The sequence below is a fragment of the Drosophila suzukii genome, chromosome 2R (assembly GCF_043229965.1).
Source record: "Drosophila suzukii chromosome 2R, CBGP_Dsuzu_IsoJpt1.0, whole genome shotgun sequence".
Taxonomy (NCBI): domain Eukaryota; kingdom Metazoa; phylum Arthropoda; class Insecta; order Diptera; family Drosophilidae; genus Drosophila; species Drosophila suzukii.
Window position 1 is genome coordinate 23584084 of NC_092081.1, and position 22058 is coordinate 23606141.

The window sequence follows — 22058 nt, forward strand, 5'->3', positions numbered from 1 at the left end:
CAGCGTTACGTGTCTTTTCCAATGGCCATGGCTCGCTGGTCAATTTTCACTTTCACTTCCCCCTGTTATTGCGCCCGAAAACCCCATTAATTTACGCCTGCTTGTCAGTGTTTCTTTAGCTTATAATTTAAATAGAAATCGTAGGGGTCTAACACAATGATAAAAGTACTAACACATTTGGCTTAAAACTGATGCGGAAACCGTTTTCGTGGCTTTCCGCCAGATCTCGATGGGAGTAGCTAGTTAGTTTGTCCTCTGACTGCTACTCCCCGCTGGCTCTCCCTCTTCTGCTCTGGCTCCTCTTCTTCTTCTCCTCCTTCTGGCCGAAAGAATTGCGCGAATTCTTCAGGCCCTTCATCTTCAATTCCTCCCGCTCGTGTCACCCGTTCAACGTCCAGCTCAACGTTGCTGCGTGGATGCATCTGCATCTGGGGGATACAGATGGACTCGCTGTTAGTGTCTCGCCTGCTGCTCTTCCTAATCCTCGTTCTCCTTGTTCTCCTCCCTGTTCGTCCTTCTCCTTCTTGTGCTCGCTTTCTGTGCGTCTGGCTCTGGGCTTTCCCGGGAATCCCTAGTAGTGTCCATGGCCGTGGCTGTGGCTGTGGTAGTCGTGGTGGTCCTCGTGGTGGTGCTCGTGGTGCTTGAAGATTGGCACCTCGACGTGGTACTTCTCCGGCACGGGGATCTCCTTGTGGATGGGCACCTTCACCTCCGAGTAGACGGGAATGGGCTTCTCGATGGGCACCTTGACCTCATAGGGCACGGGCTTCTCGACGGTGTAAGGAACCTTCTTCTCCACGGTGTAAGGCTGAGGGACGGGCACCTTCACATGGACTGGGTAGGGTTTCTCCACCTGGTATGGAAACGAGGGAAGGTAATGGTTTAATTCGGGGCTTACTCTTTTAGGTTTCTAGTTAAATCTTTCAAAACTTTGCGGAGACTTATGGTAAGCTTTTGGAACTGTTTGTCTCTAGGAACTTCACTCACCTCAACCTTGTAGGGCTTGTCGACGGGAACCTTGACCTCATAGGGCACCTTCTTCTCCACAACGACGGTGTATGGCTTCTCGACCTCGACATCGTAGGGTTTAGGCACTTCCACATCGTATGGCTTCTCCACCTCGTACTTGACCTCGTAGGGCACCTTCTTGATCACCTCGTAGGGCTTGGGAACGGGAACCTCAACCTTAACCTCATGGGGAACCTTCTTGATCACCTCGTAGGGCTGGGGCACTGGGACCTTGACCTCATAGGGGATCTTCTTGATCACTTCGTAGGGCTGGGGCACATGAACCTTCACCTCGTAGGGCTTGTCAACGGGGATCTTAACCTCATAGGGGATCTTCTTGATCACCTCATAGGGCTTGGGCACATGGACGGGTACTTTGACGTACTCCTTGACATGGACAGGCACCTTCTTCTCCACGATGTAGGGCTGGGGCACATCCACTTTCACCTCGTAGGGGATCTGTTTTGGAGTATCATTATTGAAGGGTTAATATTTGTTCGTCCTATGGCACGTTCTTAAGGATTCTTAGTATCATTAAAATTGATTGATCATTTGAGTGATCGTTGATATTTAATTTTTCAGATTTGCTCTGAGATAAAATAGTTTTCTGAAGGATATTTACTATATACCTATTTTTCTAGTTCTTTAAACAACAAAAACAGATTACTCATGGAACTATAATTTGGAGTCTGAGATGAAGCTAAAAATATTAATCTAAAGGACTTTTTACAAGCAAAGAAGTAAACTAACAGACTTTTTATATCAATTTGATTTGGAACAAACTTGTTAAAGACTTTCTGAATGCAGATAGTATGGAACTGGACGGCTAAGGACTCACCTTCTTCTCGACGGTGTAGGGCACGTGCTTGGTGACCGTGTAGTGGACCGGAACCTTCTTCTCGATGGTCACCGTCTTGATGTGCTCGTGGTGGTGCTCGTGGTGGGGCTGGTAGTGGTGGTAGTCGCCCAGATGAAGGCCCCTCTTCTCCACGGTCTTGCCGTCGCCCTCGGCCTTTTTATCCTCGACTGCCACGGTGCCACAGTGGGCCAATGCCACGCACACGGCGAGACAAGGAAGTACGAACTGCAATATAGGATACAACAGGCACGATTCACTCTCTGGTTCTGATCACTCTAAGTCTAAGCACTTCGGCTGGATCCTAAGGATCCGCTGCACTTTCAATCTATATCGATGGCTTTACCATTCGCATTGTTGAGCTGCTGATTCGACGTCTCACGGGAACAATTACTCCACAATTCGCTGTGCTGCACGGGTAACGAGATCCAAGCTGGGACTGACTTGCTGAGCCCCTGCACTCAGCTTATATACACCGAAAAATTGGACTGTCTTGTCTTTCTATATCTCGCAACGCAAAGTCGACGGCGCGGCGCATTCGCAACTCTTTTGCTGCCCGTTGTTGTTGTTGGGGATTTTGGCTTAGTAATGAAAAGTCAGTCGGGGGAACGGTGTTATATGAAAACTCGTTTCGATTTCGGTTTCCACCAAATCTCTGGGAAGGGGGATGGATGGTACCGGAGGCACGACTCCTGCACTCGAGATATTACAACAAGGTAACCGGGTCGTTATCCTACAGACAATAGCTAGGAAGTGGAAATCTTTGGTACACAGACCCACAAACGAAAACTGTGATTTGTGGCTCGGTATATGGGAATATTGGCCTAAGACTACATAGAATTGCAGACCGAGGCTTCCGATTTTATTGGACCCACACCTGGACATATGATATACGATTCGAGAGGCTGGGATTATGCAAATGCCCGCGGCTATTGACTTCAACACTCGTTGCAAACCCCGCAAGCCGAAACCCAATAGCCAAAACATAATCCCAGTGTGGTAAGGGGCGGAGACAATAAGAAGGTTAAACTAAGCACAATGCGTTTAGATATTCGATATACATATTTTACATATGCGTATTTCGTATCGGCTTATAGAGCTTAATGGGGTCATCTGAAGTGAGTGGGACCACAAAAGATCTGCATATGTACACCGAAAAAAGGCAACTCCCCTTATCTTTAGAGTCTTCCAGCTGAACTAGTTCTAGGGTCTTTGAATGTAGCATAGTTTTTCAGATGATCTAAATATTGAAGTATGTAAGAAGCTTAACTTAACTTAAGAAATACCAATAATAGATAGTGATTAGATAAATTGAGCGCATTTAGACACACATTTAATATAATAATATACCAACAATGCACTCAGAATAACAAAAGCTTTCTTAAAGCTGGCACGATGATTATGATTCATAAAAACAAAATCGGAGTACTTTCATTTCCTAACATCACTACATCTCAAAAAGAATCAAGAGAACTTTAGTCTTGATATCAAGAACGTTTCTCTGCAAATAATTTGAGATAGAGAGGGTTTGTTGAATCTTTAAAAAAATTGTTCTTGAAGTATATTAATAGCCATAATTAGAGAAGGAGGTATCCTAATGAAAAAATGTCTTTGAGTTTTTCCTGTATAGTCTTATAATTATTATTGGCATTAATTTATGTATTGATTGGAGAAAATCTTTAGGCATGTTTTTCAATTACATAGAACACCATTTCTCATCGTTTCTTCCAGTGCTGCAACACTTTTTTGGCATCATTGGACTAGCATTGGGTCAATGGGTTTTTGGACTTTATGGACGAGGCGAGGAGATACATGATAGGCTGGTCCGAAACGAAACCGAAACCTCTGACACACGGCTGCCACAACTGGCAATTTGGTGGCTCCCTGGCGGATCGTGATTGCCGCCTGTGGGAGCTCACGGCGTGACTGGATACATAGATGTGTCTATATGTCTGCGTATATGCATGGTGGATATGCCATCATGTATCTCTTGGATGCATGTGAGCCGTATTCGCGAGTGCGCATTATGTGATGTATGACTGACTAGCTGCCTGGTTGCCTGGAATTTTGTGCAATCAGTGGCAGTCATTAAATTGAAAACATACTTAGCTTCGAGTCGGCTATTTTAAAATCCATCGTGTGGCAATACCAACAATTCGACTAAACACAGCGACTAAAACAAAAGCCTGGTACGATTTTCTTTTTTTTGCAAATCCCCAGCTTAAGCCCAAAAAAAGAAAAAAGCGACAGACGCGGAAGACAGGCCATAGCATTTACATGCCCATTCTATTTCATAATCAAATTTAGGCTCCGATTTTTTGGCCGCTAATTGCCCATTGTCCAGTTTTCCCCCATTTTCCACCCCGCAGCTTTTGGCCCACTTTGCTATTGCAATTCTTCGGAGTGATTAACGGCTCTTTCTGTCTGATTAACGCGTTCGCAGAGTCCCTCTCGCTTGCTCGCAGCCACCTCTCTCTTTCCCGCGCACTGCATTTGGTCATCGACCTTCACTAGCTTTCGAAGTGGTGTCTTCGCCTCTTCGCTCTTCCCGCCACTCCCAAATCTTCAGAAATCTTCGCATCTTGCAGAGCGCGCATTCGCTTTATCTTCAAAAGAAGGGTAACATGTAACGCCAACCTTGACCTAATCGCCATTCCATTTCCATTCAATCATTGTTTCTCTTGTTATCTCGACAGCTAGGTCGGGGATTTCCTGACCGTTGGAGACTGTGCGTGTGGGGTGTGATTAGATTTTAAACGGCCATAATTGCACAGTCGCGCAAGCCGCCAATGTGAAAGTAAATCTCTCAATTCGATTGTTATGCAACCGCTTCCTTTAACCCATTTACACTTGCGATATAGCTATGATGTATTATAGCTCATAAAAGGCCCCTTCATCGGATATTTAAGCCTCAGTTAAATATAATTAAAGTCGCGATAAAACACTTAACAATGTAGTTAGTGGCGTAAAACAAGTAATAAAAGTAAACCCCCAATTGCTCGAATATCGGTAAATAAACCGGGTCCTTGAAGTAGTCCGCCATTTAACTGGTTGTTTGACTTATATAACCATTTAAAGGCTTAATGGCAATCATGTCAATTTGGACTTTATAGCGGGAAGTGCAAGAAACTTGATTGAAAGCTGAAAACAAAGCAAAGTACCTAAAAATAGATCAAAAAGGGCGTTATCAATTTTCTTTTGACATTAATATTTTCTGGAAATTTGTTGATTTTATTAATGATTTGTATACCAAATTTGTTTTAAAATTTAAATAAAGTGAAAAGTAACAGAAAGAAGGTTGCCAGATCAGCTGGTTTAGATTGCGCTTAAAAGGCGCTGCCAACTTAAGCTTGGTAGAATGGCGTTAATTATTAGTAGCTTTTGTCGAAAACAATGTGGCAGCCCTACTTATCGATAAGCCTAGGGATGGCACCTTATCCGCAAGTCATTTCAGCGTCAAGTCATCCGGCATTTGTTTGCGAATTTTAAAAGGAAATTAAGGAAAAGTAAGCGCTTTCTAGAGTTTTATTTCAAAACAGACTTGTATAGTACCGCACCAAATTACAGCCCAGCATGTTTCTCACCCGATCCGAGTACGACAGAGGCGTGAACACCTTCTCGCCGGAGGGCCGCCTCTTCCAGGTGGAGTATGCCATTGAGGCCATCAAATTGGGCTCCACAGCGATTGGAATCTGCACGCCAGAGGGTGAGTTGAGGGACTGGCCAACTAGTAAACATTGTAAAGGTGTGTAACCCCCTTCCAGGCGTTGTCCTGGCCGTGGAGAAGCGCATCACATCGCCGCTGATGGTCTCCAGCACGGTGGAGAAGATCGTGGAGGTGGACAAGCACATTGGATGCGCCACCTCCGGCCTGATGGCCGATGCCAGGACCCTGATCGAGCGGGCCCGCGTGGAGTGCCAGAACCACTGGTTCGTCTACAACGAGCGCATGTCCATCGAGTCCTGCGCCCAGGCCGTCTCCACCCTGGCCATCCAGTTCGGCGACAGTGGCGACAGCGATGGCGCCTCCGCCATGAGCCGACCCTTCGGTGTGGCCATCCTGTTCGCCGGCATCGAGGCTGGCAAGCCGCAGCTCTGGCACATGGATCCCTCCGGCACCTTTGTGCGCCACGAGGCCAAGGCCATTGGATCGGGCAGCGAGGGCGCCCAGCAGAACCTGCAGGACAACTTCACCAACCAGATGACCCTCAACGAAGCCATCGACCTCTCGCTGAACACCCTGAAGCAGGTCATGGAGGAGAAGCTGAACTCCACCAACGTGGAGGTCATGACCATGACCAAGGAGAAGGAGTTCTACATGTTCACCAAGCAGGAGGTGGAGCAGCACATCGCCAACATTGCGTAAGCGTCTGCGGATTTTAATTGGTTTAACTTCAAATGTAATGTGAATAAATGGATTCTAAATCGATCTGATAGAGGGTAATACTGGTCTTTCCCTGGCGAATGGTTGTGACTTCTTGCTTCTAAATATAACTAAGTTAAAATGAATTAATAGAAAGGTACACTTTGATTATGTACTATATAAAATTATAAATCAGATACATGTTTCAAAATAATAATGCAATTAACAAAGCGATATAAAAGTATCCATTTTCATCGTTCCGTTAGAGTTTGGTTTTCCTTGGCTTATTTGCTGGCTTAAATTAAATCTGTAATGACTTAGAATAGTTACAAAATTTAATGGTACATGATATACCTTTCCAACCAAAAGACATCCTTTTCATTATATACAGTTGACTTTATTCGTATGCATGTATATTTCGTGTAATTGTGTATATGTATATATATTTTTTTATTCGCTACAACATTTGTGGCTCCATTGGCGTCGCTGGAAACCGCTACAATAATATCTCGTTTCGCACAATATATGTATAGTACATGCAATCTAGACACAAACAGTTGAGCAAATCAAACAGCTCGGATTAACTTGGTTAATCTCGTACAAAGGCAAATCATAAAGAACTCACTTCGTTCGATGCACAGACTTCTAAAGTTTTCTTCTCGTTTTGCTATATAATTCATTGTTGTTTGCGTGAGTACATGTGTAAAACATTTTGCCTAGAACCGAAATACAATGCAAATAAGGCAGATTAACATTTACATCTAAGTGGTATTGGGTGTTTCGAATCGAAAGGATTGCAGGTAATGCGTGTGTGTATCATGCGTTTATGTTGCTGGTGAACAGACAGGGAAGACGATCAAAATGAACAAGTTGTATACCTATATCGTACGAGAATATCGCTATATATAATATATATATCTCTATATGCGTGTGTATAAATACATAAGTAAACGGGGGCTAATCCCCGCGAGCATTCACAATAGTTTTCATCACTCATCATCTAGGTCTGATGGTGTTCGCTGCCACTGGGACTGCTGTTGGTGTTGTTGTTGGTGTTATTATTGTTGCTGTTGCCGGTGGTGGCGCCGGCGTTGGTGTTGGTGTTGGAGGTGCCACCACTACTGCTGGGCGTCCGCATCATGAGACGGGACAAGCTGGTGTCGCTGAGCGAGTAGATTTCGGGTTCAAAAACGGGCGGACACTTCATGTTGGGGTAGTCCGGCGTGGCCGCCTTGGACTCCACAGATCCCGAGCTGGACACCTTCGGGGTAGCCGCACCCTCCGACATCGTCGCCTCCACCGGCTCCTCCTCCCTCTGTCTGCTGGCCATGACCGGAGGCGGAGGAGCCGGAGGCAGCGGCGGCTGCAGACCCTCCGACGAGCACAAGTTAGTGGTCGAGGTGGTCATTATGCCGGGACCCCGGTAACTCCGATAGCCCGCCTGATTGTGCGTGGGCAGGGTGATCTGGCTAAAGATCTCTTGATCGCAGTCCGGATCCGCGCTGCTCGGCGGCGTAACTATCTGCTGCTGCTGGTGATGATGATGACCGAACAGCGTGCGATGCAGCAAGGGGGAGCCCAGGAAACGGTTCTCCTTGGAGGGCTTCGCCGGCGTCCCTCCCGAAATGGAGAGCTTCGAGAAGATCGGAATCGGCGCCGAGTTCTTGCGATGCGCATCGTACTTGGTACCCACAATCTTGTCGCGCAAGTCCTGATTGTACGTCTGGCTCTTCTTGATGCTGCTGCCGCTGCCGATGATGGCCATCCCGTTGCCTCCGGCTCCGTCCAAAGCGTGATTCGATTTGGATTTCTTGTTGAGCGGCAGCGTCATGGTCATCGCGTGACCCGGGGCACAGCCACTCCCCGAGGAGCCGGTCGAGTGCTTCGAAAATGGAAACCGTCGATCGCTGCTCGACTTCCCCTTGGACTTCTTCTGATCCGCCGAGGATCCGGAACTCTTGTGCAGGAAACTGGAGAGCTGTAGCTGCTGGGAGCGCAGGAACTGCTTGGTCTTGCTGTGTTGCGGCTGCGACTGCTGATGTTGCTGCTGAACATGCTGAGGGTGCTGTTGATGATGATGATGGTGCTCCTGCCGACTGCTGGAACTGGTGCTCGGCTCATCCCCGCATATCAACTCGTAGCCAAAGTCGCGCAGCTTCTGACCCTCCTTGGTCCTGGTTCTCTTGATACTCTCGTCGTCCGGCTTGAAGCTAATCTCGTAGTCGGGTGTCTTGGGCAGACTAACGCTCTGGATCTTGGGCAGTTTCTCCAGCGGCTTGGCCACGCTGCTGCTTATGGTGCTCTGCTGACTGGCCGTGGATTCTGTGCGTGCATGCTTGTGCTTCTCCACACCCAAGTGCACCCGATTGTTGTACATCTCCTGGGCCTCCTCCTCCTGCTTGCGCAGCATCAGATCCTTGAGTGTCACAAAGCCCTGGGTATTGTGACCGTGATCCAAGGTATTGCCCACACTCATCTTGGGCAGAAGGGTTTTCGAGGTGTGGAAATCGAATTCCACCAAATTCGGATTTGAAGCGTGCAGAAAGTTGAAGGGCGCCTTCTTCAAGCTCGACTTGCTGCTGGGACTCTGGCTTTGGCTCTGACTGGGACTCTCATCGGAGCTCTGGTGCTGCAGCGATGTCGGCGTTGCCGTGGGCGTGGGTGTGGGTGTTGGCGCCGGGGAGGCGGGCGGACCCAGAATCGAAGCGGAGAAGGATACGGCCGACTCTGTTCCACTGACCACCGAACTTCTGCTGGAGCTGCGCGACAGCTTGGGCGCCACCATGGGCGGAATCTGGGTGGGCGGCATGGCCGGATCATGGTATCCCGGCGTATTGGCGCCAATCTGAATGCCAAAACTTCCGCCTGGCACCTTCCGGTAACTGCGATACTGCTCCGTGGGCACAGGAATGTCGCTCGACGGCTTCGCTGCACTGCTCTTGAATGTATTCGTAAACTTGCGGAACGAGTCCAGGTAGCCGCGCTCGTGCTTAATGGGAGCAGACGAAGGAGGTGTTCCGCCAGATAACACCATCGACATGGACATCGCCTCCTTGTTGCCCTGCGGCGAGGGAGTGCTCAGGTTCTGGGTCACCAGGGCATCGTTTTCCTCCCCGGAGCTGTCGTTCTCGGAGTACAGATCCTTGGCATCGCCTCCGCTTTTGGATCCCGAGCTAGGTGGCACCTTGAGCGAGGCCTGGCGCAAGAAGTCCACCCACTGGTTGAGTGCGTTCAGCGACTCGGCCGCAAAGTAGAAGGTCTTGGCCGTGTGGTAAACCTTGAAGGCATGCGGCTTGGAGTGCACCTCCTTTGCCAGCGAAACCGTGAAGCCGGGCAAGAAGATCACCAAGCTGGCGCTGGTGCTCTGTTTACTGCGAAATCCGTACAGAATGGTGTCCAGCATAACAAAATAAATCTTTGCCCAGTAGGTCACACCGCGATGATTCTTCTTGCGCCTGTACAGGTGACCCTGGATGTCGCCAGTGGGCAGCAGCTTGAGATTCGTATTCCGCCGCTTGGCCATCAAGCTGTGCTTCTTCTTCAGGGTCAGAGTGCGCGATTTGCTGGGCGTGTGCAGCTCACTAATCTCCGAAGTATCGGCTGGCGGCAGCACGGGAACTGAAATACTAGTGACACTAGAAGCTGGCTGCATGCTGGCGGGTTTTGGCGGAGGTGGAGGCACCGTCGGTGGCGTCATTTCCCTCTGCTTGCGGGGCCGTGGTGGCGGAGCCGGCGGTGTGACAAGCAGGAACTCCTTTCTTGGCTCAATCGCTGGTGGCGTATCAGACTCCTCTCCTGAATTGTCGTAGGCCGGAGTACTGTGACTCTTGTCCAATCGACCCCTTCGACCCTGCTGCAGGAGAGGCATATTAATGGCCTCCGCCAGGGGCAAGTCCTGACCACTTGTGGCCAGACTAATCGCCTCCAGCAGTTCCTCGGCGTTCTCCGTTTTGCAGTTGCGCAGTGTCTCCAAGGCGTCCTCGTCGCCCTCATCCGCAAACGGAATCGGCTCGAAGGTCTCCAGTATGGTGTTCTCAACGTTGCATGTGAACTTCTCATTCTTCACCACGTAGTCCTCCTTGGCGTCGAATCGAACTACCTTGCTGACTCCCGGCTTGTAGCGATCAACGAGGAATTCGCGCTGCGAGTCCTCCGTCAGCTGCTTTAGCTTTCTCACCTCATGAAACATCCTCTTGGCCTTGTCCGTGGAGGTGTCGCCCGCAATGCCTATACAAGTGGTGGGCCTCGGCGTAAGCTCCAACCCATATCCGAAGGATTGCGACTTGTCGCGGATGCTGGGCGAGCTGGAGTCGCGGGCGGCAGGCGAGCCCCCGCCTGGCTTCCTTTCGTGCCACGAAGGAACCACCAGTTCCGAATGCTTCAGACTCAGAAACTCGTCGCCACAAATGGTGTTTCTCCGCTGGAGCAAAGCGCGTGGCTTTGGATAATACAAACGAATCTCGCGAGCAGTTAGCTTGGGATCTGTGGGCGTGGGAATATCACTGCAGCTGGAATCTGAGTCGGAGGCAGAGGACACTGGATTGGCCTTGGGGAGCACCTCTCTCTTCTCGCTGCTCAGGGACTTAATTGGATTCGGCGGCACACTTCCCATGGCGCCTGTTGCCGATGGATCCGTGTCCAGGGTTAAGAAGGCCGTCCGGGGACTCGGCATCTGCTCCGCCCAGCGAGTGGCCATGTTCCTCTTCTTGCTGGGCAAACGGTACGGCTGCATGTAGATCTGGCCAAACATCTTGGTGTGCTTCGGTCGCTTCTTCACCGTGAGCACCACATCGGGCAGCGCCTCTCTCAGGTGCTCCAGCACCGTGCGGTGCTGCCAGCCCACCACAGTCTGGTAATTGATCTGCACAATCTCATCGCCGTCCTCGATCTTTCCGGAATTGTGGGCCGGTGAGTTGTACTTGATGTCCGTGACGCGGTGGATGCCATTGTAGCTGGACTCTATGTTGAAGCCCAACTCGGATTCGCGCTTCTTTAGGGTGACAAGGTTGAGGGAGGCGGGCTGCAGCACCATGGGGTCGGATATGTCCTGGATGACGAAATTAGCCAGATTCTCCAGCCGCTCCGCCGACAGTCGAATCGCCGGCACCGGCTGCAGGGCAAAGCGGTCCCGGTGCGCAATGGTGGCCAGCTCCAGGCCGCATTTGAGCACATTGCCGCAGTACTCGCGGTACATCTCCTGCTTGCGGAACGGCGTTCGCTCCAGACTGCCCACCAGTGGTTTCAGGGTGGCTATCGTCCGCGTGATGTCGTGCAGTATCCGGGTATCGATCTTGGTGCTCTCGGCATGGTTCCTGGCCAGCTCGCGATGCAGATTCCCCGCTGCGGTGGCCACATGCAGGGCCATGAACTGCAGATTGTCGTTCTTCAGGTGATAATGCTGGAATATCAAGGTGAGGTATGAGATCGAAACGGGGCTACTATTTGGCATGTGGGACTCACAAAGTTCCTCAGGTTCTCCACCGCCTCCAGCACGATCTCCTGATGGCCAATGCGCAGCATGCCCAGATTCTCCAGCTCATAGGGACGGATGTTGAGCAGGGCCCGTCCACCGATCTCCTGCTTGGAGAACTCGTACAAATACCCCTTCATGGACTCGTCCAGACCTGCAAAAGTCGGGGTATCGTAATCACAAGCCTGGTGAAATCCCGAACAAAGCGGAAATTCTAGTTGCGCTATCTGCAGTTGGTGCTGCGTTGTTGTTGCTGCTTTTTGGGGCAGTGGCTGCGAGATGCACTTTTTTCTCTCAGCTGCGTTTCCCTTGACCTCGAACGTTACCTTTGATCCAGTCGGTGACCTGGTCGGGCGTCCACTCGGCGATGTTGATGTAGGCCATCGCGCTGCTGCTCCTGATGATCCGCGCTGGACCTACGGCATATTATCAATCCTAGCTGAGAAAAATTTGATGGATATTGTTGCTTTAAATTTCTAGAGATGGAGGAAGTTCGATGGAAGTCGACGCATCGATGTTTTTAAGATTTTCCATGGCGACTATCGATGTTTTTGTAGCATCACGAACGAAAATTCTCTTCACACAGAGGGGGTTTCCAAATTTCGCTTCAGCGACTTTATCTTCCATAAGAAATGCAAACTCGCTTCAGCGGAAAATGGGTTTAAGGTTAAAGCCTAGTACTCAGATCGACGAAAACCGCGAGCTAACCATAGGAGTGAGCAAGAGGCAAATACGCGGCTAAAGGTTTTCGTCGGGTCTGTTTTTCAGCGCGGTACTCAGATGAGCTAAGGAAATACTAGAAAAAATACCAGATTTCGCGAGTGAATTTTCGATGAACGCCGTTAGCCGAGGCCCAAAGAATAAGAAATGTAATCTTTGGCGGTGTTCGTGCAGAAGCGGTGAGGATTTTAAAAATTAAAAATGGAAGAAAAACACCAAAAACGGCTAAAGGAGGTCAGTACAGATGAAAAAGGACGCCTAATCCAAGCTGTTGCCCATTGTTGTGGGACTTGACCGACAGGAAGCAATACCACAACGGGGCAAATCCGCAGAATAGTTAAAGCGCTGGAGGAGATCCACTAAAGAATCCCAGTGGGAAGGAACATGGACATCGTTCGATCTCCGACGAGCTCTCCATTGAGGACTCCACCTCCACCAGCTACTTGACAGCTAAAGCGAGAGAAAAAAATATGGTCGCCCGCTAAGGGACAGCTGGAGGAGCCATCACCAGCCATTATTGGCCAGCCTATTGGGACTCGGAACTGGGCTGCAGATGGCGCGGGAAAGATAGCGAAGCATCCGTGGGACGAGAAGGAAGCCTTAAACTAACTCTAATTTACATAAATAAAAGCATTCGTTGAACATTTCATTTATTTTCATTTTAACTTCTTTGTGCACCAGCAGAATCTTCTTTTTTGAATTGACAGTAGACCATGCCACATGCATCGCGGGTGAACTTTTAAAACTTTGGTCACTCTACAAAGAATAAGATTTTTCGACTAGTGAAACTCTTAGCCGATCTGAGTACTAGGCCTAATTACGAGTTTAGGTACTGTACTTCTGTACTTGGTGCTTCGAGGTTTTTTTGAATATATTTTTGATTTGGCCCATTCTTTTGTTGCATTATTGCGTTTTGTTTGATTTCTTGTAACTTTTTGTGCAGAAAAAATATAAGAACAACAAAAATAATATTTTCTTGATCTAATATCTAAGATCTAATATCTAAAATAATATCTAAAATAAGTAAAGAAATAAAATAAACAAATCACTGCCGGAGATGATAAAACGATTATTTCAAATGGTTCAACAAATGATATGTTCAACCATTTTTAAAGAGGCGCCCAAATTTAAGACATTCACGTTGAAGTGACTTGCCATTCAGCGCGACATCGACAAGTCAAGGAAACTGCGTTTCGCAACACCGGCGCGGCCCCAATCGAACAGCTGAGCGCCTTGCGAATCGAAATGAATTGGCCCCAAAACAAACGAATAAATGCCTCAATGACAGCATCAAATGGAGATAAACAACCAATTAGCGTTCCTCTGCTCGAATGCCAGTCCCCCAGACGACAATTAGCCGCTTATTAAGCTTTGCAATCGGAGAAAAGTATTCCCACATACATATATGTGTATACGAACGCGCACGTTTTTCAACGCAATGCTTTTCGAACCGAAATCAGTCACTTGCTAAGAGAGGGAGAGGCACGACGAAGTAAATCACCGCGTGTTTTTTTCTAATCGCTGCAACTGGCTGCTGCTACTGCAATCCTCCTAATTCGCTGGCCGAAATGTCTGTGACGCAGACGAAGCAAATCAAGTTCTACAACCCATCGAGTTCCGCCAGCTCCGACAGGTAACGAACGAGTTTTTAATGCGGCATTAATTCACGCACGGCCGAAAGTAATGTGTGAAAATTCGACAAAAGTCATTAGAATGTGATATACACATATGTATGTATGTATGTACATACGTGCAGATGTGTGCACAGAGGCATGTGCTCCAATCCATTCATCATATGTGCGTACATATGTACATATGTATGTAAGTTGTGGGGCCTAAACACGCAGTATAAATAAATGCTGGGAAAATGGCATAGGGCCTGCGTTTGCGAATACCGACGTTCATACATACGCACAACATGTGATAAATTCAATTTCGATATAGTCGCCGGTTGCATCGGATCGGGGGAGAGAGCGAGAAAGAGAGACGGGCGAGCGAGCGAGATAGCGGAGTGAACCCCCTGCGAGAACAGTTACAAGCTAGAGATGGGCGCGTGAGCGAGTTTTCCTCGACGGCCCACTATCCAGATCTTTTCGTAGCTACTAATGAACATTAATTATAACATAACATTATTCAGAATCGTAACATTTTGCTAACTTTATTTTAAGAAATGTCCTAAGATTTACTAGACAGATAACCTGCTATTTAATTTGGCATTATCGTTCATAATATATAAGGATACTTAAATTTCAATTGTGAAAAGTCTATTTAAAAATAGTCATTTTTGTACTCATCTTAAGTAAAATTAATTAATTTAGTAGAGTCCCGCATGCATTGTAAAAATCATCTCTGAGCAGTTCGTGTCACGCCCAAACTCGCGTCACGCGCCCACCTCTAAGTGAAGGCAGGCGACAACAACAAAGCGGAGACGACGCCGGCAGAGGCTACGGCAGCGCAGCTTTTTAACCTTAGCTGCCTTAACACTTTTTTTGCCATTCAATCGCCAAACGCCGCTCACCTCACACTTACACCTTTCCACCTCCGCCGCTTATTTTGTTTTTATTAGTTATCGAATGAGTATTGGCCGCAACGCAAAAGGTGAACCGCTGCGAAGGAAATAAAAGCTCTAAATCACATGTGATCCATCCACGCCGCCGGCGATTCGCGTGAGCGTTTGTTAGTGAGTGACCCATTTTGGCCATCGCCTCGCCCGCCGGTTCTTGCCGTGTTCTTGGTTCTTCGTTCCCCGTTCCCACGCCCACGCCGCCGGACAGCGAGAGATCCCACCGAAATCACTGCCAGACCGGGCCAAAAATGAGCAGCATCACGTTTTTGTGCAGCAAGTCGGCCCACAACAACAACAACAATAGCAGCAGCAGCGATGTGCCAAAAGCGACCTCAGCCTTTGCAGCCGCATCCGCCGGTTTACTAACCATCGCCACCCACCAGCAGCTGCAGCCACAACCACCACACCATCAGCAGTCAAAGGTTAAGGCTATAGCAGCCAAAACCAATGGTCACATGTAATTCATTGCATTTTCCTCATTTTAAACGTAAAAAACCAATCGAAATCCCATTAAATATGTGCATACATTCATTTGTGCATGACTTGTATGTGTGTATGTGTATTTGAGTGCCCTTTGTTGTTTTTGTTGTCTCATTTACCGCCATTCTAATTGTTTTGGTGCTGCGCTTGTTTGTCCAGTACTCTCGTTTCGCCCCGTCTCTGTCTGTCGTTTCCAGTGTTTAATTAACGCCAGCGCTTTTGTGTTTAACATTGTTTATCGAGTCTGCGGTGCGGCAGATAACAACAAATGACGAAAAGACGATAGCGTCAGCAAGTGCGCTCTCGATTCTCCAACATGGCTGCGATCCGCACACACAGAAGCCACGTCTATCGCTTTTCGCCAGTTTGGGAGTTCTCCGCTCCCTTTCGCTCCTTTCCCCACACATCCTGCACCCGCTCTCACCTGGCATCCTGCTGCCGTCCCTCTCCCACCCGCCTGGGGAGCCGTAACCTGTTGGTCGCCTTTTTCGGAGCGGGAAGAACGCAGCACAGCTCACGTGGCAGTTGCTGCGCTCTCCTCCTTTCCTCTCCCCTCTCTCCTTGCGCTGCAGAAACTATAAATATGCTGAGGAATCTCGCCTCTGGCGTCACCAGATTATTGGCCCTACACAGAGAGAAAATCCAGCTTGCATACAATTTTTTCATGCAATGACAATGAAACAGTCCTTAAACCTAGCAGATAACAAATTGAAATTGTCCTAAATATTTAACACATTGTCCCAGCAAGAACCAACTTTTTAAAGTAGCGCAAGTTAATAACACCAATAGTTTTATAATGGTACGTTGGCATTTTTCCACTTTGAATTTAAATTCTTTAATCTTTAATAAATTCAGGGTCTTAAAACAGGTTCAAAGCCTACCGATGACTCCTAAGCTTTTACACATTTTTGATTTGATTATACAACAGTATATATTCAATTTGCATTTTTTCTACCTTTATAATCATATATTATAAAATCCTCAGTAATCACGTGTAGCGTACTTTTTTTTTCCTGTGTGTAATTTTTTTTCGGCACAGTAATGAAGAGCAGAAGATACAGAGAAAGGTGGAGAGAGAGAAAGAGAGTGCAACGAACGCGCCTACGCAGCATCCAAAAGATGGACTGACCGTCTAGCAAGGCTTTGTCTGCCTCCCTGTGTACCCATATTTTACTTGTGCTGCTTCCCAGAAATGTATATTGAGTGTTTTTGCATGTATTTGGCACAAAGAGTAGTCTGCATTATTTTAATGGCCAAAAACGGCCGGAAAGGCTTTGCGGTTCTCCGTTGGGTCACGTCATCATTTTCCAGTGCACATGGCGGAAACCCCCAACCAAAATATTTCTATATGCATATGAAAGTGATATGGCACATTATTGAAAGTGGGGTGTGTCAGTAATCTGAATCCAAATTTTATTCATGTCTGATTTTAATATTTTGCATTCCTGTTCTTGACCTTCTTAAGGGAAAAACGGATAAGTAACTTATCTAAAAACCACTTGACAGTATTGGTAACTTATTTAACCATACAAAGTTAACATCACCCTGATGCCCGTATAGTATTTCATACAAAATCGTTAAATTTTCCATATAAAATCACTGGATCTTCTTGCAATACTTTCTCCAGATTAAAATACCATAAAAATACATTATCTGTCCTCATTCCGCGTTACAAAAGAATTAACCTTTTAATATTAGCTTTGTTATCTTCCATCACCGTCAATTAAGGCCTTAAGTATCTCTTCTATTTATAGAACATATTGAACAGTAGATTAATTTGGCGTAGGCGATATGTCTGGTCCCATGCGCTTGTGTGTGGGAGTAAATAAGTGTAGATAGGGGGGGGCTTTTAAAGTAGAGTAGGTCAGTGAGTATACTGCATCCTTGAACTCTCTGCTTTCAGCTTGCACTGCCATACCTACCCTTTAGCGATTTCACTAACGAACAGTAATCTATATTATGTACCTATAAAAATAGTTACAATTATTGTGAATTTAATCGGTGGTGATAAAGACGTTATCGTGACTAATCACTGATTTCCACATATTTTAGTCGTAATTAAACGTCATCGTTGTATGGTGGGAGTGTAGATTTGGTAAACGGCAACTAATCTGTGTATACATACTACTTGCAGCGATGAACGTTCGGATGCCACAGAGCCCCTCTACGTGGATCCATATGCCGACCAGAGCAATGGCCTTCCCGGGGAGCTCAACTGCTGCCCGGCCTCGCCCACTACAGTGCCTGCAAAAGCGTCGCTGGAGTCCCCGTTGAAACGTTCCGGAAGGAGGCAGCGAACCACATCTATTGGCAACCAGACCACCACAGCGAATCCGTCCGAATGCATCATACGCGCCAACAATCGCACGATCTACACGGCCGGACGTCCGCCGTGGTACAATTGTGCCGGGCAGCAGGTTGAGCCCTTTGTCATAGGTGAAAATCTGGACTACAAAAATCTTTCCAGTCCCTAAAATCATCTATATCCCATAGGAATCTGCGGAGGAAGTGCCTCTGGCAAGACCACAGTGGCTGAAAAAATCATCGAGAGCCTGGACGTTCCCTGGGTGACGCTCCTATCCATGGACTGCTTCTACAAGGTGAGGGAATAGTTGAGGTAATTAATAAGGAACCTGAAGTAATGGTCTTACTTATGTCCCTTAGATCCTGAATGAAAAGCAGCATGAACAGGCCCTGATCAACGAATACAACTTTGATCACCCGGATGCCTTTGACATCGAGCTGCTGCTGGATGTGCTTACCAAACTGAAGGAAGGACGCAAGGTGGAGGTTCCTGTATACAATTTTGTGACACATGGCCGGGAGAGCCAAACGAAAACCATGTACGGAGCCAATGTGATCATCTTCGAGGGCATCCTTACCTTCCACAGTCCTGAGGTACTTAAACTGCTGGACATGAAGATCTTTGTGGACACAGATCCGGATATTCGCCTGGCCAGGCGGTTAAAAAGGTGTGTGATGGTTATATGCTTCCCCAACTAAACTATAACATCAATTTTAAACTTCAGGGACATCTCACAGCGCGGGCGCGACCTAAAGGGCGTGCTGAAGCAATACCTGAATATGGTGAAGCCCTCGTATTGCAACTACATAGCTCCAACAATGGCTCATGCGGACATCATTGTGCCTCGTGGTGGCGAGAACAAGGTGGCCATCCATCTCATCGTCCAGCACGTTCATACACAACTCCAGCTGGTGAGGATTATAAGTGCCTGGCTGTAAACCTAGGTTAATCTCTCCCTCCGTATTCCAGCGTGGATTCAAGCTGCGCGAAACGCTGGCCAATTCCTACAAGGACCAGCCTATGCCCCATTCTCTGCACATGCTGCATCCCACGCCACAGATTAAGGGGCTGCACACGTTCATCCGCTGCCGAAATACGTCCCGCGATGAGTTCATCTTCTACTCGAAGCGCCTGATTCGGCTAGTCATCGAGTATGCTCTCAGTCTGTTTCCTTTTAAGAAAACCACCGTAGAGACGCCTCAGGGTGTTCTTTACGAGGGCAAACGCATGGAATCGCGCAAAATCTGTGGCGTCTCCATTCTCCGTGCTGGTGAAACTATGGAGCAGGCCGTGTGCGATGTGTGTAAGGACATTCGCATAGGAAAAATCCTTATCCAGACCAATCTGAAGACCGGCGAGCCGGAGCTTTACTACCTGAGGCTGCCCAAAGACATAAAAGACTACAAGGTTATACTAATGGACGCCACCGTGGCCACCGGAGCCGCGGCGATGATGGCGATTCGGGTGCTGCTGGATCACGACGTGCCCGAAGACAACATCATCCTGGCCTCGCTGCTTATGGCCGAGATCGGCGTGCACTCCATTGCCTATGCCTTCCCTAAGGTGAGATTGGATTCCCCTCCTCAAGGCATAGATCTTAACCCTGCTATTCCTTATTTTTGCAGGTGAAAATTGTTACTTCCGCTCTTGATCCGGAGATTAATAGTAAGTTTTATGTTATACCCGGTATTGGCAACTTTGGCGATCGCTACTTTGGCACGGAGCCCTCCGATGAGTACTGAGGAGATCCATACCAAGCCGCAACCACACCACTATGAAACCATCATGTTTCTTATGTATCCTAGGTTAAGTTCAAAGCGTTACTTAAATTATGAATTCGGATCGAAAGTTTGTTTTATTGAAGTAGCTAAAGAAACCGTATGAGCAGCTGAATCAGGAAAGCCAGACCTCCCACTACTAGGGCAATGCCCACATAGCGCTGGATCAGCTGTTCCCGGCTCCTGGTTTGGACGTGGACCTCTGGTACCTCCTGCTTTTTTGCACATCTCGTCCAATCCCGTTCGTCGTCCAAAATCTCTCCGACCATGCTGAACTTGCTGACGCTGGTGATTCGCACATGGACACGAGTGCCCAACAGATTTTCCCGCATGGGTAGCAGTACCTGCTCGTAGCTCTTGTTGTGGCCCACATAGTGGAGCTTGTCGTGGGAAACTTCTGTGACCAGAACAGTGTATATTTCACCCACTCTTTCCGCATATGGTTCATAGCTGTAGAAGAGATCTGTGAGTCGTTTGGTTCGCTTCTTCACCAGGTTGGCGGGTATGCGCTCCATTTTAGCAGCTGGCGTGCCCGGACGCGGGAAGAACTGATTGATGAACAGGCTGGGAAAACGGTACTTGGCGCACAGCGTCATCGTCTCCTCGAAATCAGCCTCGGTCTCGGTGGGGAACCCACAGATGATGTCAGTGGCAATGGTGACGCCGGGTACACGCTCTCTCAGGAAATCCACGACATGCTCGAACTCTTGCCGACAGTACTCTCGTTTCATCTCGCCCAACACGGAGTCGCTGCCACTCTGTAACAAAAATCTTTGATTAGGCAATTAAAACTATAGACCTGTAAGTGGTTCCTAACCTGCACGGGAACATGCAAAAAGGAGTAGACTCGAGGGTGCTGCAGCACCTTAGCCACCTCCTCAAGGTGCTCCAAGATATAAGGTGGATTGGTCATGCCCACACGCAGCATGCAGTGCTCGGGAATCACTTCCACCAGTTGCCAGAGCAACTCCGGCAGAGAGCTTCCTATATCCCGACCATAGGCTCCAGTATCCTCGGACGTTAGCCAGATCTCACAGCATCCCTCGGCGAAGGACTGACGGGCGCGCTCTACAACCTCCTCTGGCGGGTAGCTGGCTAGATCGCCGCGGGCATGCTTGGTTTTGCAGTAGGTGCACTGGTTCAGGCATCCAGAGTTGATGGATATGATCTCGATCAGCGGATTCTTGCGCACCTTGGGCAGCGAGAGAGCAGCTCCAGCCACCCGGCGACCGTGAACCTTTTTCTTGTTCTGCAGCAGCTGGACGCTGTGACCCTTAAGGGTCTCCTCAACGACCTCCACCACCCGATCGATCTGCTGGACACCGATGATGGAAAGACCGTTTAGGTATTCAGATTTCGGAGCTCCCTGGGGGACGCAACCGGCGACCACGACGTGCTTGCCATTCCGCATGCCTGACTCGATCTCGTTGCGGAACGTGTCCTCCGAGGGATTCTTAACCGTGCAGCTATTGAGCAGCCACAGATCCGCCTCCTCCTTGCCGCTCAACCTGTATCCGTAGGCAGCCAGCTGACCGGCCATGTACTCCGAGTCGGAGTTGTTGTGGGCGCAGCCCCATGTCTTCACAAAGACCTTCTGCGTGCCGGGTATCACACTCTCGTGGATCGTGGGCTTGGGTTTCTCCTCCTCCTCGGTTTCTGGCCGGACTTGGATGCGTTTCTTGGCGCGCACTGTCACACTCTTCTTGTTTTCGTATCGCTCCCGTGGCTTTACATCGTCTGCGGATATCAGATCCTCGATGTCGTCCACGTCGTTGCCCGGCAGATCCTGCCCAAGGTGGTACATGATTGAGTCGTATCCTGGTTTTGGAGTCGTCGATTCCAAGAAACATGTGCACCACCCCCAGCTGTTTACATTCGTGCTTCCTCTTCTTCAGTTCATTAGTGTTGCAAAGTGCGGGAGGGTGGGCTCTCGATAGGTGAAATCGATAGCCGGTTCAGTTGCATCTACCAAGACACCCTACAGTAGGGGTGCTCAACGCTTTGACTCATTTATTTTATAATTGCTTGTCAACAACACATTCATTAATGCATGTGTCGGACTCTGTTTTTTAATTAATGCTAGTACGTGCATATCAATGAGGTATATTTAAGTATTATTTCTCTACCACATTAGTATTTTGCAATTTCTTTAAAATAACATATAAGCCGTTACATCTCAATGTAAATTGTTGTTAGGCAAAACAAGAAACGTACAGAATATTTTACTATTTTAAAAATTCCGTTAAAATTATTAATTATTTTTGTACATCATAACTTTTTACTGAAGAAATAAGCATAAGAAAAATAAATTTTACCTTATGTTTGAGGAAACATATATTTTATTAACATATAACGGAAATTTAAATATGGTAGCTATTCCCAGAAAAGTATCTAATTTAATAAAACTATTTCATACTCACAAATAACTTGATTGAATTGAATCAGCTTAATTACACACCCACAGTGCCCAAGCAAGTGTCGTTTCCAACATGCCCGAGCTTTTGCGGCTTGT

General features: G+C 48.0%; 5 protein-coding genes across 6 annotated transcripts; 2 read left to right on the forward strand and 3 right to left on the reverse strand.

Moving 5' to 3' along the window:
• Positions 1-101: 101 nt before the first annotated feature.
• On the reverse strand, positions 102-2351 carry Vajk4. Its single transcript, XM_017072630.4, has 4 exons — positions 2211-2351; positions 1847-2092; positions 988-1467; positions 102-853 (listed from the first exon to the last, which is right to left on the reverse strand). The coding sequence occupies exons 1-4, from the start codon at positions 2217-2219 to the stop codon at positions 572-574; spliced, it is 1017 nt and encodes a 338-aa protein (XP_016928119.1). The 5' UTR covers positions 2220-2351; the 3' UTR covers positions 102-571.
• A 2951-nt stretch (positions 2352-5302) lies between these two features.
• Positions 5303-6308, forward strand: Prosalpha5 (proteasome alpha5 subunit). Its single transcript, XM_017072402.4, has 3 exons — positions 5303-5370; positions 5432-5570; positions 5629-6308. Exons 2-3 carry the CDS (start codon positions 5438-5440, stop codon positions 6228-6230), a joined length of 735 nt encoding a protein of 244 aa, XP_016927891.1. The 5' UTR covers positions 5303-5370; positions 5432-5437; the 3' UTR covers positions 6231-6308.
• A 294-nt stretch (positions 6309-6602) lies between these two features.
• Positions 6603-12183, reverse strand: cnk (connector enhancer of ksr). Its single transcript, XM_017074242.4, has 3 exons — positions 12024-12183; positions 11688-11851; positions 6603-11625 (listed from the first exon to the last, which is right to left on the reverse strand). Exons 1-3 carry the CDS (start codon positions 12079-12081, stop codon positions 7228-7230), a joined length of 4620 nt encoding a protein of 1539 aa, XP_016929731.2. The 5' UTR covers positions 12082-12183; the 3' UTR covers positions 6603-7227.
• Positions 12184-13698: 1515 nt separating this feature from the next.
• l(2)k01209 (lethal (2) k01209) lies at positions 13699-19610 on the forward strand. 2 transcript variants are annotated; one of them, XM_017074203.4, is made up of 8 exons: positions 13699-14050; positions 14984-15440; positions 17598-17899; positions 17957-18063; positions 18128-18435; positions 18493-18679; positions 18738-19331; positions 19394-19610. In XM_017074203.4, the coding sequence occupies exons 2-8, from the start codon at positions 15232-15234 to the stop codon at positions 19508-19510; spliced, it is 1824 nt and encodes a 607-aa protein (XP_016929692.1). In that variant the 5' UTR covers positions 13699-14050; positions 14984-15231; the 3' UTR covers positions 19511-19610. The 2 variants fall into 2 exon arrangements, with proteins under 2 accessions (XP_016929692.1, XP_016929693.1); XM_017074204.4 differs by lacking the exon at positions 14984-15440 and having other exon boundaries at positions 13700-14050.
• LOC108009673 (threonylcarbamoyladenosine tRNA methylthiotransferase) lies at positions 19593-21445 on the reverse strand. The gene is made up of 2 exons (XM_017074206.4): positions 20364-21445; positions 19593-20304 (listed from the first exon to the last, which is right to left on the reverse strand). The coding sequence occupies exons 1-2, from the start codon at positions 21348-21350 to the stop codon at positions 19636-19638; spliced, it is 1656 nt and encodes a 551-aa protein (XP_016929695.2). The 5' UTR covers positions 21351-21445; the 3' UTR covers positions 19593-19635.
• Between the last annotated feature and the right edge of the window lie 613 nt (positions 21446-22058).

Excerpts from the sequence above, each read along its gene's own strand:
- Vajk4 (XM_017072630.4), bottom strand. Across the intron at positions 1,468-1,846 it reads CCTACACCGTCGAGAAGAAG|ATCCCCTACGAGGTGAAAGT; the intron begins GTGAGTCCTTAG and ends ACTCCAAAACAG. Across the intron at positions 854-987 it reads ACAAGCCCTACAAGGTTGAG|GTGGAGAAACCCTACCCAGT; the intron begins GTGAGTGAAGTT and ends TTTCCATACCAG.
- Prosalpha5 (XM_017072402.4), top strand. The coding sequence starts at position 5,438 with ATGTTTCTCACCCGATCCGAGTACGACAGAGGCGTGAACACCTTCTCG. Across the intron at positions 5,571-5,628 it reads TGGAATCTGCACGCCAGAGG|GCGTTGTCCTGGCCGTGGAG; the intron begins GTGAGTTGAGGG and ends ACCCCCTTCCAG.
- cnk (XM_017074242.4), bottom strand. The coding sequence starts at position 12,081 with ATGGCCTACATCAACATCGCCGAGTGGACGCCCGACCAGGTCACCGAC. Across the intron at positions 11,852-12,023 it reads GGTCACCGACTGGATCAAAG|GTCTGGACGAGTCCATGAAG; the intron begins GTAACGTTCGAG and ends CGACTTTTGCAG. Across the intron at positions 11,626-11,687 it reads TGGAGAACCTGAGGAACTTT|CATTATCACCTGAAGAACGA; the intron begins GTGAGTCCCACA and ends TTGATATTCCAG.
- LOC108009673 (XM_017074206.4), bottom strand. The coding sequence starts at position 21,350 with ATGTACCACCTTGGGCAGGATCTGCCGGGCAACGACGTGGACGACATC. Across the intron at positions 20,305-20,363 it reads TTTTGCATGTTCCCGTGCAG|AGTGGCAGCGACTCCGTGTT; the intron begins GTTAGGAACCAC and ends TTTTTGTTACAG.